At 27.5% G+C, this 15,030-nt stretch overlaps 1 protein-coding gene across 3 annotated transcripts in view; it reads right to left on the reverse strand.

Moving 5' to 3' along the window:
• The window catches only part of Ada2a (Transcriptional adapter 2A), a 27,501-nt gene that overhangs the window by 8,212 nt on the left and 4,259 nt on the right, over positions 1-15,030 (reverse strand). For all 3 annotated transcript variants that reach the window (XM_016061579.4, XM_016061584.4, XM_087159464.1), the window contains exons 5-9: positions 14,604-14,660; positions 13,069-13,233; positions 10,843-11,061; positions 7,451-7,611; positions 5,933-6,011 (exon numbers count right to left, since the gene is read on the reverse strand). In XM_016061579.4, the coding sequence (XP_015917065.3) occupies positions 5,933-6,011; positions 7,451-7,611; positions 10,843-11,061; positions 13,069-13,233; positions 14,604-14,660 (681 nt within the window). The remainder of the gene's footprint in view (positions 1-5,932; positions 6,012-7,450; positions 7,612-10,842; positions 11,062-13,068; positions 13,234-14,603; positions 14,661-15,030) is intronic.

Below are 15,030 nucleotides of genomic sequence, written 5' to 3' on the forward strand. Positions count from 1 at the left end.
TGGACTGCAAATTACTGAACGAGAACTTGTTTATTATACTGTTAGAGGATTAAGAGGAAAATTTGCAAAAATAAGAGAGATCCTGAAAACCCAACGTGAAAAGCCAATGGATGAGATTTTAGAAATACTGCGTGAAGAAGAAAACATCTTATCAAAATTAAAAAATGAAATTCCTAAACGAACAGAAGCATTCGGAGTAAAATATAAATATGAAAATAGAAGCAGGAAGAAATGTTTCATCTGCCATAAAACGAATCACCTAGCTAAAGACTGCTATTTCCGAAACAAGAACGAGGGAAATCAAAACCAAACATCTCAAGAAAAAAGAACATTTTCGAACTATAAATCGGGTATGAACAAAATCAAAAACAATAACGCTCATTGTGCATTTGAAAATCAAGATAAACATTCTATTGAAAATTTTGCACTTACCGCAGAACAAGAACAACACCAAATAAATTCAAGTGCTACCGGTAAAAACAAAACTGTTTTCATTTTGGATTCTGGTGCTACTTCACACATGGTAAAAGATTTAAACTTTTTTGAAAACTTAAATTATGTTAATGGGATAATACAATTAGCAGGTAAGAAGTCAAATTTAATTTCAAAAGGAATCGGTATTGTAAAAGCTACAACAGCAGTTGATAATTGCAGTAAAAATCTAACAATATACGATGTAATATATGTACCAGACTTACGAAGCAATTTAATTTCAGTATCTAAATTAATTGATAAAGGTTATAAAATTGAATCTAATGGTAATGATATATTGATTTTAACTAATGATAATCGCAGTGTTTTAAAAGCTGTAAAAGTAAACAATCGTTTTGAAATTTTAATGGAACCATGTAATAACATTTCACCTAAATTTTTTGATTATAACGATGTAAACAATTCTGAGTTAGAATGTAATGAAGTAAGTAATTTGGATACTTATAATATTTGGCATAAAAGACTATGTCATTTAAATCCACAATACATGGTTAAAATGCAAAATTTTATTGGCATAAATTTTAAAGATTTAGAAAATTATCATTGTGAATCTTGTGATATAAGTAAAGTAACTCATAAGAGTCATCCAACAATTAATATTGCACAAAGTAATTCTGTATTAGAGTTAATTCATGCGGACCTTGCAGGCCCTATAAATTGTGACTCATTAGGAAATTCAAAATATTTTTTAGTACTAGTGGATGATTTTTCTGGGATGTACTTTTCTTATTTTTTGAAGCATAAAAATGATGTATTTGAAATGTTTTGTATGTTTAAAGAAAGGTATGAAAATTTAATGAATAAGAAAATCAAAAGATTCAGAACAGATAATGGTCTAGAATTTGTGAATAACGAGATAGATAGTTTTCTAGAAAAATATGGGATCATACATGAAAAAACAGTACCGTATAATCCTTCGTCAAATGGACGTGCTGAGCGAGCCATAAGAGTATTAGTAGAAAGAGCTAGGACATTATTGTATGAAAGTGAATTACCATTAAAATTTTGGGCTGAAGCAATAAATTTTAGCACACACATTTCTAATCTTACACCGCGTAAAAATAAACAGAATCTTCCGATTGAAATATGGTCAGGAAAAGAACCGAAACTTAACTACTTAAAAGTATTTGGATGCGTCGTTTATTTTCATATACCTAAACAATTCCGAAATAAATTTGATGTTCCGGGAAAACGTGGGATTTTCGTCGGTTATTCTAGAGAAAAGCGCGCGTATAGAATATATGATGTCGATAAAAATATTGTAATTGAAGAGCGATCTGTTAAATTTAACGAATCATTAAGTGGAAGTAAATTTCTAACAAACAAAAATGAATGTAGCATATGGAACATTGAGGATTTGACCCAGTTTAATATGCCTCTACCACAAATCGAAACTGAAACCCAAAACTCCCCTCTAACTGAATCAAGCAGTGAACATTCTTTTTCTCATAAATCTTCTCAAGAAAGTGCTGATTCACAAAATGAAAATAATCGAAATACTCCTGCATTAAGACGTTCTGAAAGAATTAAAAATAAAATATCAGCTAACGCGAACTTAGCCTTGAAAGGATCATCTATTCCTCAAAATTATGACCAGGCGATAAATAGTAATAAATATTCCGAGTGGAAAACCGCAATGGAAAACGAACTTCTTTCGATGGAGAAACATAAGGTTTTTGAATTAATTGAGAGGCCTAAGAAGGAAAAAATAATAAAAAGTAAATGGGTGTACACAATTAAAAATAACGATAAAAACAAAATTTACAAGGCGCGACTGGTTGCAGCAGGGTTTAATCAAATTAAAAATGTTGATTATTCTGAATCATATTCACCTGTGGTAAATATTGAATCATTCAGGTTATTGATTGCTTTAGCAGCAAAATTGGATTTATTTGTTAAATTTTTTGATATTAAAACTGCTTATTTATATGGTGATATTGATGAAACTGTATACATGGAAATACCTCCAGGCTTTGAAGATAAATATGGTAAAAATAAAGTGTGTAAATTAAATAAAAGTATTTATGGTCTACCTCAATCTGGTAGAAATTGGCATATAAAGTTAAAAAATGAACTTAAAAAGATTGGTCTCACTCAACTTGCATCTGACAATTGCGTATTTACTAAAATTAATGATAATGACTTTTTCGCAATTTGTGTATACGTAGATGATTTGGCAATATTTTCTAATAATTCGAAATTATACAAGGATATCATTTCAAAACTTAATCAAACATTTGAATTAAAAGAAACAACTAACGATTCAAAATTTTTAGGCATTGAGATTTCACAAAAAGAAAACGGAATTGGTTTATCTCAAACTCATTACATTGAAACTTTAATGAAAAAATATGGTTTGGAAAATTGTAAGAAAACAAATACTCCCATAACTAAAGGTGAAGATAGATGTTTTAATCCTACTGATGATTTAGTAGATCAAACTGATTATCAGGAAATCGTCGGTGAACTTTTATATTTAGCAAATAGAACCCGACCTGATATTGCTTTTGTAACTAGTTATTTATCACAATTTAATAAACGTCCTGAAAAAAGGCATTATGTTTTGGCTAAAAGAGTTCTGAAATATTTGAACGGTTCAAAAGATAGAGTCTTGTTTTATAGTAAAGAATTTGGTTTTTTAAGCTGTAGTGCGGATGCAAGTTGGGGCAATGCAGAAGGAGGAAAATCTTTTTCAGGTTGTGTAATTATGATAGGTAATTCTCTTATAGCATGGAAAAGTAGAAAGCAAAAATGTGTAGGACTTTCAACATGTGAAGCTGAATTATTTGCTGCAGCTGACACAGCTCGAGAACTTACTTGGATAATAAATATGTTAAATGAACTGAACTGTAAAAAATTTATTGATGCTCCTGTTACTATATTTTCTGATAGCCAAGCAGCTATTGACTGGTTGAATAATGGTAAATCTTCTAACAAAACCAATCATGTAAACCTTAAATTTCATTTTGTAAGGGATATGATTGAAGATAAAATTTTAAAAACTGTGTATAAGAATACTAATGATAATATTTCTGATTTTTTAACTAAAGCTGTAACTTCTGATAAGTTAATTTTTTCTTTGGAAAAAATAAGTTTAATTTGAAATTTATGTTAAGAGAATTAATATTTTTTGTGTGTATATTGTTATATGTGTTAAAAAGTAAAATCCTTCTCGCAGGGGGAGATTGTTGTCATTCCCTGGGAAGGATAGCTACGAAGTCTTTTTCTTTTAATACCGCCAGATGGCGTTCTTTTTAAATTTGTATGTGTTTGTTTGCTTTTTGTTAATAAACCTTTACTTTCTGTCTGAATCTCGATCCACGTACTACAGAAACTAACAAATATATAAACAATCCATGTTTAATTAAAATGAACTCATATTTATTAAATTAAGCAAAATAATCAATTACTAAAAATAATGCTTTTTATGAATAGAAAAAAAATTAATAAATAAATAAATCAAGCATAAAAACTTAATATAAATGAAATACCCTGAAATGCAAAACAAAGCTGCAAGAAAACAAAATATAAAAGTAGAACGTATTAATCAAAAAAATAAATGAACTACTTTTTAACAACTAAATAATGCTAAAAAATATAAATTAATAAAAGTACTGTACATATATCCTGTATTTATTTGAAATTTAATCAACTGATGAGCAATTTTTAGAACCGAAGAGAGAGAGAGAGAGAGAGAAAAGTAAAACAATGCAACATGTTAAGATTCTCTATTTAAAAAAAAAGAATCATAAATAAGATGGATAAATAGACAAGAAAATACAAATTGCCGCGGTAAAAAGCACAAAATTAACAAAGCGAATTATTAAAAAAAAACTTATTTTAATGATAAATACTAAACCTACATAAAAAGAAACTAGCAAATATATAAGTAAATTGATGTTATTCATTTAAATGAAGTTAAGCCAAATTATAGTGAACTAAATATTTATTGTTGCTGTTGTAGGTCATTAAAGCAATTTGGTGTGATAGTTCTTGTTTTTCAGTGGCGCCATTTCTGGCCAAGAATTCGACTTCTACCACACTCATACGCCAGACCTGTTAATAGGGCGGACCCAATCATTCATCCACAGGCCGTAATTCTGATCTGAACCAGCGAGCGATCAATCTCCAATTCAGTACCCCCAGAGGTATTGATTTGTTACGGGAACATGAGAGGACTTTGTGACCCAACAGACTTAGAGTGCACCAGTCACCATTTACTGCACGGGGAGTCTTCGAATAGCTGGATTTGAACTCCCGTCCTCACAATCGCGAGTCAAGTGCTCCGCCAACCATGCTATTCCGGCCCAAACATTTATTAAAATCTTCAAATTAATTAAAATAAAACAAAATGAAAGGAAAACTTATTCATCAAATAAAACAAAAACAACACTTAAAAACTACCAAATGAAAATTATAATTAAAGGAAATGTTAACATAAATATTACACCACTTTGACAAGTCAGGGTATAATGCGATAAATTGAATTTAAAAAAAAATCTTTATCTTCAAATTCATGACTAATATAATGAGTACAAAATTTATTGCGAATGTGGAAAAAAAAACTTAGTAGAAGTAGAATTAGATATGTATTGCTCATAAAAAGAGAAAGCTGCAATCTGCCTTCCTAAAACAATAGTCTACTTTTATTTATAAAAGCTGATGATTTTTAACAAAACCAGATGTGACTCCACATCAGGCAAAATTTACAAATGCTATATTTCTGGGGATCAGAATTCATTCATTTAAAAAATATTGTCTCTCTCTCTTTAACAGATATCAAAATATATAAACATCGCGGAAGATAAAAAAAACGTTTTGTTTTTAACAATTAATGCACAATCTGTAATTATAAACAATTCGTTATAATAAATCAGAGACAAAGAAAGTTGAAAAACAAAAAACTAACATGTGAATACTCTGACGGCAAAGGTTTCAAGCTCCTAACTTGGACATCCAATTGACAAAACTCTAAAAACGCTTTAAAAAAAATCATCTTGAGGACACACTTAATGATGGAAAGAGAGGAAAAAAAAACTGAATTTTTTAAATTCTCTATTGCGCAAGTGCAAATTACAGTTATTGGAAGACTGGAATCCAGCAATTTGATAGGGTGTCTGACGTTCCCGGTTTTGGGGTAAAAGTGTGTTTTATCCCGACAATTCTCTGACTTTTTGTTAATTCTCATTTTTCCTGCCTATTCCCCGTACATATGAACCCTGATTGAATTTATACCTTAACAACTATATATATAAAGAAATTTTAAGGCTTCTTAAATAACTCACCAATAAATTAAAGTAGAATAAAAAAAAATTGAAGTGCAGCTGACATTTTAAATTTAGTTTCAAATCATTTAATTTCTAAAATTAAAATGAAATACACTATAAGCATAAACAGAAATAAAAAAATAAAGAAAAGAAGAAAAATAATTTAATTATACCAGGTGATGGATTGATTTCAAATCCCTGACTTTCTCTTAAAGCTTGCCTTCTTATGTATTGTTGACAAGATGCTTCATCCTAAGAAAATAAAAAATTAAAATCTTAAATAATTGATCTGGCAACACAGATGATGATAATAATATAGGATATAAAATGTTAGAAAACAAAAATTTTCTAACTAATTCTCATTATTTCCCCCTGTTTCCCACAAATACTCATTAACATTAATGCAATTTAAAATTAACTTAAATCAACACTTTTCCATTAGAAAAGTACACAAAATCATAACAGTCAACTTATACAAGAATGTTTTCTCAGTGTTAGTAAAATTACAACTACAAATATTTACCTTTAATATATCTGTTTCAATTACTTATATGCATTAAATAAATAATTAAAATATGGTTCTGAAATATTGTAGCATAAATTTTGTAACTGTCCAAAATTGCCAACTTTATATATAAAAGTAAAATCTTTCGAGAAAAACCAAAAGAAATGGTATCTTTCTTAAAGAGCAAGTCATAAATGTCAATTCCATATGTGTAATGCTTTCAGACTATTGAGCTTAAATGAATTCGCATATAGAAGTGTTTTGAAATCAAGATGCAGCATTTTATTCTATTTAGAACAAAAAATGATAAGTCACCCACCTTTCACCAACAAAACCATTGCTTCTGGCTAATTTTATTTCGATTAAATATTATCATTATTGCAATAAATATGCTTCAATTTTTAAATTTTTACTTTCTTTTATGGTTTTAATAGTTAAAACAAAACATAGTTAAACAAATACAACATGTTTTACCAGGGCGCATAGTCAAATTATTCAACAAAAAATAAGCACCTTTTAAGCACTCAAATAATATTTTTAAGTACTTTAAAAAATATCATAATTAGGCAGGGTTGGAAAGTTTTTGACAATTGACGGTTTTATCTGGTTTTAATCGTCATGTCAACAAAAAAAAATCTTTTGGCATTGTTTTTGACAATTGTCAGAATTTTTGAATCATATAAATTGAATGGTGTTTTCATACGCTGCGGATTGATGATGCACCGAAATAGATTAGGGTTGAATTAATTGTGAAAACGTTGAATAGAACAATGTGAACAGTGTCTTTTTGCATAATTCATAGCGAAAATCAGCATGGTAAAGGAAAAATCTCAATTTGGAAAAGGGAAAATGAAGCACCTTTTAAAAACTCCCAATGAAAAAAGCACCTTTAAGGGCTTTTAAAAAATGAAAATCGAAAATAAGCACTTTTTAAAAATGCTATGCAGCCTCTTTACGCATACAGAATAGTTGCAAACATATATTTTAAGTATATAAAATAGAGAAAAGCAAGAATTTTTGTCCAGTATCCTTAGAATTGAAATTTTATGCCCTTCTATTTACCCACAATTTAGGAGTGTATTGTAGTTAGAATAACAAATAAGTTATGTTTACCAAATAGAGATAAGCTTAAAACAATCACAGTATTACATTGAAATGTAGATCAAGATAATAAGTGTGTTTTTACCTTTATTTGACTTAAAACTTCATCCAATATACTTTTGCTCTTTTTCTTCCCATCACGCCTCCTTTTCAATCGCATATAGGTATGTATACTATAGAGATGAGTTAAGCCAGCAGTTCTGCACTCTTGTAATAGTTTTATTCGTTGCTTAGTTTTTTGTTCCCCTACACAAAGATACAATGAATAGTAAAACAGAAATAAAAAAACTAGTAAAAAAAACAAAAAAAACCCGGTTAAATCAAGAAGGAGCTTGTGAGACAGATAAATACTATATTAATTTACTATTGTGTCAGAATCAGAATATTAATTGTTTCAGAGTTAGAAAAATATCAGAAATTTTAGCTACCAAAAGTCTATGTTTAGAACATATATGCTCTTTGATTGCAACATGTTTAATTCTTGTGTATTTATTATAATGTAATTGTGTATTAATTATAATGTAATGTATTAATTATAATGTTTATACATTATAAAAAAATCTTTTTTTGGAAAAATTGTGCAAATGATAAATTAAAAAAGAAAAAAAATGCATATATATTCGTAACTATAGAATGTGTTACAATTCTATATATGATTATTTAAGTTTTACACAGAAATATCAGGATTAAAAAGAAAAAATATACTGGAAATCAATCACTCTTGATTTAGAAAACGATAAAAAGGCCCTTAATATAATGTACATTTAGCACAATTCATGAGTATTTAATATAATAAAGTTATTCACATTTTTATGTTATTTAAATTAATTTGAATTTTATGCAATCATACTTTAGCTTTGTCCAAAAAAGATGTTTATACTAAGCCCAAAAAAGAAATCAGTAAGAAAAGTTTAACTTTTAGATGATAATATTGAGATAAAATCTTCTCATTTTAAACGAAGAAAATAACAGAATTAGAATGGTGTTCTGATTTGCGCATATTACAAGTTTCGTCAAATGAAATTTATTAACATAGTACCATAGATAGTTTGCAGATAAATAAAATGATATAATTTTTTTCTTTTAAAATTAATTTTTACTTGTTCTTGGTTTTTTCCGCTAGTAATTTTTTTCTCCATTACACACAAAAAAAAAAAAAAAAAAAAAAAAAAATATATATATATATAGATGTGGAAAATAATTTGTAGATGCTGTGATTATCTGCTGTGCATGCTGAAGGGTTTCTGCTTCCAGAATCATGAATAATTTAGATGAACTAATTAATAATAGCAGAAGATATTCTCTTTATTTTAGTTGCATATATTTATGCTATTTTATCAAATTATAATTATATACTATTAAGTACTTTTATATTTCTTTGAAGGTGGAATATAGTTACTTTGGTTATTATAGAAATTTGTCGCCATCCTTGAAGATTTCACTGTCAATTTGGTGCATTGAAAATGTGTGACTTGTCTAATCCAGAACTCTTGTAAAATATTTTTAAAACAATTAAGGAATGTTTATTGAAAGCAATTTAGTGACTCTAGCCTTATTTTCGTATGTGTTTTCCTTGAATACTTCATTGCCGCAGTTGGGTAAGGATGTGCTCATATTGCTGGTTAGAGATCTTTCCTGCAATTCTTAAAATCAGATAACCTCAAAAAAATCATAGATGAGCAGACTGGAATCATAGATGAGCAGATTGGAGATTGTGACACATCTTCCAATTTTGCCATATTTTTGAAACATGGGTATAGTGTGTGAATGTTGCATGTGCTAATATCCATCATGCATTTTTTGCCAGATAAAATCAAATAATACTGGAGAATAATTTTTTCCTTGTTTTCTGTTGCATGAGATTTTTTAATAGATCTTAGATACTTTTATATCACTAATTTCAAATTTGCAAATGGTTTTACTCTTAGCTAAAGTTTTTTTAAAAATTAATTTTAATCTATTTTTTAACAAAAGGTATAAATTTAAAAACATTATACAAAAAAGGGGTTCCATAAATGTTGCAACAAACTTCTTCGAAAAGAGTTAGGGCACATTATCAGGATCAAAACTGCATAGGAACCCATGTCTGGAAATGTCGACGTTTGCATAAATGCAACGTAATATGTTAGGGGCGCTATTCTATAATGATTTGCTTCTTTGTGTAATTCTGATTAGGTCCTAATAGAATATCTTTGTACGAGGAGAGAACACCACCCTATTATGGCCTATTCAGAAGAACACAAAAAAATAGTTCATAAAAGGGAAGTACTCCAAGTACTGTACAACAATATTCTGGAATTAGGTTCCTATGCCATTTTAGTCCTGCTGATGTGCCCCAATTCCCTTAGAAGTTTACTGCAACATTTATGTGGCTTCCTGTTATATATAGTGTTTTTAAACTTGTACATTTTGACAAAAATTGTCCTACATAGAAAAATCTGTAGCATTAGGAGTAAAACTCATTTCATATTAGAAATCCCCACATCCAAATTAGACAAGATAAATTATTTGCATAAATGTAACAAAAAATTAGCTCCCCAGTATAATCATTCATTACTATAATAATGACAGATTTGTTTATATTTTGTCCATCATTGCCTCACATTGGAAGATTAGTTTGAGATTATTAATTATAATCTAATGCTTCATCAATTTTTTTAAATGTATTGATCGAAATTCAAGTCTAGGGAAAAGCGGGTGGAATAAACTGTATATTTCATAGTAGTTTCTAAAGGAATAGGTAGTTTTTAATATAGTACAGTTCAATAGCTTTTCAGAAAGGCGAAACTTGTTAACAGTTCTAGAAAACAGTGTTTGCAAATGATTGGCAGGAAAAACTATCGCAGTTTGAAAAAATTTAGGTTTGCAATACTGCTGATAAATGTCTTACAAGGCACATATTTTTGTTTCCTTCTATGACAAAAGAATGAAAGATGGAAATTATGTATAAATATATATAAAAAGAAATATTCAGCAGAAAAAAAAGACTTTGTTGACTAAAATTAATTAATCTGGAAAATATTTACTTTCATTGATAATTTTTTATCTTGCCATATTTATTTTAACAATGGAGGAAATAAAAAGCAAAACAGGCAATTTATTATTCATAGTATAAATATTCAATTCATTTCTAATTTGATTTTTAATTTCAAGAGAGTAATTATGCTGTACATAAAGTGCTGTACAAGGAACAATGTACAACCACTATTTAATAAAAAATTATTATTATTGTTTTTATAAATAATTCAGTTTCTTCACTTAATTAAGATATTATTAGAATCGAGATCTATATGAAGCTAGTTATGTAAACTTCCAGAAGCGAATTAGTGTTTAGTCACTTCTATGTATTTTAAAGTCAGTAATTCACTTTTGGGAAAAGAATACTTTAAATATGCAGTTCATTTAAATATTGAGTAACAAGATGACATTTAATGATTTTAACATATTATAACAGGAGAGTCAAAAATATAAACTTACATAAAATTCCTTCCATGAACTTATAAAAGTCATCAGGATAAAATAGACGCATCATTGTCTTCATAGTATCTAACCATTTGTTGCCAAGATTTGTATACCGTTTCCAATCATCCAGATTCCTTTTCATACTGATTAAACCATATGTTTTAATAATCCACTTGCGACGTGCTCGCTCTTTCAGTCGAGAATTATAGATGTTGAGGATATTTAATTGTAATTCTAAATGTAATAAAATAATGATCAGTGTATAAAATTTAAGATGTTCCATATTAACTGTATTTAACATATATTAATAGAATTCTATAAAATTAAGTTAAAAAAAATGCCTATTAGGGTCACAAAGCACATTTTTATTATGTAAGGAGAAATTTAAAATGTAAGTAAGAAGATTTACAAAGTTTTTCCATTTTCAACTCACTAGTTAATGACTATAGGCACCCTATTTAAGAATTCATAATAAGGATTTTTAATAAAAACACTTTACAAAAAGCAAATAGCCTTTATAAAATAAATAATAATAATGTTTCATGGTCTCTCCTTTCTTGTAGAACAATAAAAACATTCTATAGGGTATCAGAGCATTCTGTTTGGGAATTACTGTAATAGAGAGATTCAGAATAAAAAATCAATTAGATTGCCAGAAGACATTGAAAAGAGATTATTAAAAAAGCCTTATTATTTTCTTCATCAGAACCTTAAATTAACCCTCAAACCCATTCTTCTTCTTCTGATATTAATTAAGTTTATATAATTTGTGACCTCTTATTTGAATACTTTCTACTAAAAACATACAGTAAAGACTGTTACTACAGAACACCCTTTACAAAAAGATAAAGTTTTTCATTATTAATTACAGAAATTACAGTAAATGAAATTACCGAAAATATTATTACGAATTACAGAAAATTTGATTTACGAATTATTTATTTAGAATATTATGTATGAAGCACATAAATATTTTTGAATTGTATACAAATTGAATTGTATACTCCAATTAGTTCAATTGAATTGAATCCAACTGAATACAATTGAATCGTATACAAATATTTTTGAATTGAACCAGTTGTAAAAAGATGGTAAAAAACACAAAAAGTGAAAAGAATAAAACGGGACACAGGCTCTTAATTCTTTTGTCTATCATCTGACCTAACTATGTAACAATTTAAGCTGAGTGTTTTAAACCAATAAGATTTTAAACTAAATTACTACCCTTAATTTCTTATTGACATTAGTTCAATAATTAAGAGGATTTTTTCGTTCCATCTCAACTTTTAAAAAATTTGATGCTTAATTTCCACCAATAAACATAAATTTATTACAATAATTTAGCCCAATAAAAATAAAACAAATTCATTTCGATAATTTCGACAGTGACTACAATTAAAAACTTATGAGATCATCAATTTGTATATTAAAATTTATACAATAAAAATTTTCAACATATCCAATTCTAATATCAAATTTTTGTTTTGTTTAAGAGAAATATGACACATACTCAATAAGTCTCCAGCCTGACCACATAAATTGCACCACTGTTAACAGAACCATGCATGATTTCTGGATAGTAGCAGCTTTCAAACAATATTTGTCAAAATTTCATGACCTTCTGATTATAAGTTTAGAGCTTACATGCGGTTTTAGTGATTCTAGTTTCGTTATTTTTAAAACATTGAATAAAAAAGAATTTTGTTTATTGTTTAAGCATTGTTTTTTGATGGAAAAATGGTCATGAAGACATTGACCTCATAATCTCATCTGTTTTTAGACTTTCTGGACATTTTTGGACTTATGGATTAGGTCTAATTGGGATGGACCTCTTGGGGATTAGAGACAACAACAGACATTGATGATGCTAAATGCAATGGTCATCCAAAAGCAGCAGTTTTTCAAGAAAACATCAAAAATGTTCATACAATAGTTTCAAAAGACAATTAAGTGAAGTTCCGTGAGAAAGCTGACACCTTAACGATATCAGAAGGTAGTGTTAAGGTATAATTTTATTTGAGCATGCACAAGTTGCTTTCAGAGTGGGTGCCTCATTTACTAAATTGGACTAATTAGAGTACATAAATATCGTTATGGCAATCAACAGATAACCTATTACAAATACAAACATTTTATACTATTTTGCTATACAACAATTTATAAAAACAATAACAGATGAATAGAAAATGGAAATAAAGAGTAATTATTTGCAGACCTACTGAAAATAACTAAATCAGTTACCATTCCATAGAGGATCCCCATCATTTTCAATCTTCAAATCTTTGATATCTAATTCTGCATAATCATCATATTCATAAGCAAAATCTCCTCTGGCAGGCATATAACCTGCCATTTCTTGATAGAGAACAGATGCTACTATTGGACGTGGTGGATCTTGAGAAAATGCTTTGGAAAAATTATTTATTATGATTAAATGTATAAATTAATGGAAATTGATTCCTGAAATTTATAACCAGCAAGCAAATAATATATATATGTATAAATATATTGCAAAGTAATATAAAATTTACTTAGTTTAACTACTAGTTATTAGGTTTCAGTAAATTAATTAGTTATTTAGTAAATCATTGAAAACACACATAATCCTCTAACACCAAAGATCTTAAAACTTGCTGCCACGGGTTTTAAAATTGAGCAAGTTAATCCTCTTTCTCATAGTAATTTAAGACTTGAAAAAGTCCAAAAATCAGATAAATTGCTTATATTTTTTTTTACATAAAACAAATTCTTTTAGAAAAAATAAATAAAATAAAAAACTAGCATATAATTCTCTAGTTCATAGAATCAAAATAAATAAATAAAAAATTCCTTTTTAGTATTATAATCAAAATTACAAGACCTAAAATCTAAATTAGAATATCTAAATTAACTAATAAATAACGGAACATAAAAAAAAGTGTATCTTAATTAAATCAATAAGATTAACTGTAAAATGAATGCTTTTAATTGAAATTTATTTTTGAAAACAATAAACATACATTTAATATTTGCAATATATTTTTATTTAAAAATATATTTATTATATAATATATTAAATATAGTAATATATTAAAAGTAAAGTTTTATAACAAAATTTTGTTTGAATACATATCTATATATAAGTTGACAAATGATGAACTAACAGAAAAGTATTTCTATAAATAAAAATACATGTCATACATGCCACCAATTACAATGGTCAATGTAATTGGTGGTCAAATAAAAGAACATACATCATATAATAGTTCAAAATGTAGATAAGCAAATATATTTTAATTCATATATGCACATATTGGATTTTCTTAAACAATATCTTTAAAATATTTGTTTTAATAAAAAAATATGGTTTTTACATTGTTTTGTATAAATGCTACAGTACCCTGTTAAGTAATAAAACCAATTTTAACCAAGTACTCAGAAGCGGCTGGATGAAAGATTCAATTTTCATTGGGTATCTCTACCCTGCAAAATTTTAAAATTCAGTAAATCTAATTTTTGATTTAAGATATTACATATAAAATCTTTGCGTATCTCAGCATAAAATTATAAAATTTTGTCTGATAATATGTCTGATTTAATTAATAAGCCTAATTAGTTAGTTTTTTCTTTTGTTTGATTTAGTTATAGAAATAGGCAACAGCTAATAGAAACAAACTTTTATGAATACAATTAGAAAGGCACAAGTTTTTAAAATTTTTGGTAGATTTTCATGCTAAAATAAATTAATAATAAATAAACACATGTGTTGAAAAGTTTAAAAATTATTCTGTACTTACTTGTGCAAGAAATGGGAGCAGGAAAGTGATCTGTCACAGTTTCAGGAGTTGGAATTTCTAAAATAATTGATATTTATATGTATACATATATATCCACACACAAATATAGTACATAATCTTTATAATGCAAACCTGTGGCTTTGTGTTTTATGGATCATTTCACTTATTTTAAAAGTCACCTTCTAAATGTGGCAATATTAGTCTGGAGCAGATCAATCATCAAATGTTTTAAAATAATTTTCAGATACAAATACTTTAAAACAGAAGATATGCACTTAAGTGTTATTTACGGAAAAAAATAGAGTAACTGCATTAGAACTAGTAACAAACAAAAATTTAATCCATTTTGGTTTGCTTGGTTTTTAAAATTTAGCAAATAATGCAATAAATAATGTAAAAGGTTAAAAGTTCCTGCTTAGTTATAAAA

This window comes from Parasteatoda tepidariorum, chromosome 3 (assembly GCF_982258835.1).
Source record: "Parasteatoda tepidariorum strain Cologne lab strain chromosome 3, Ptep-v5.0, whole genome shotgun sequence".
NCBI lineage: Eukaryota > Metazoa > Arthropoda > Arachnida > Araneae > Theridiidae > Parasteatoda > Parasteatoda tepidariorum.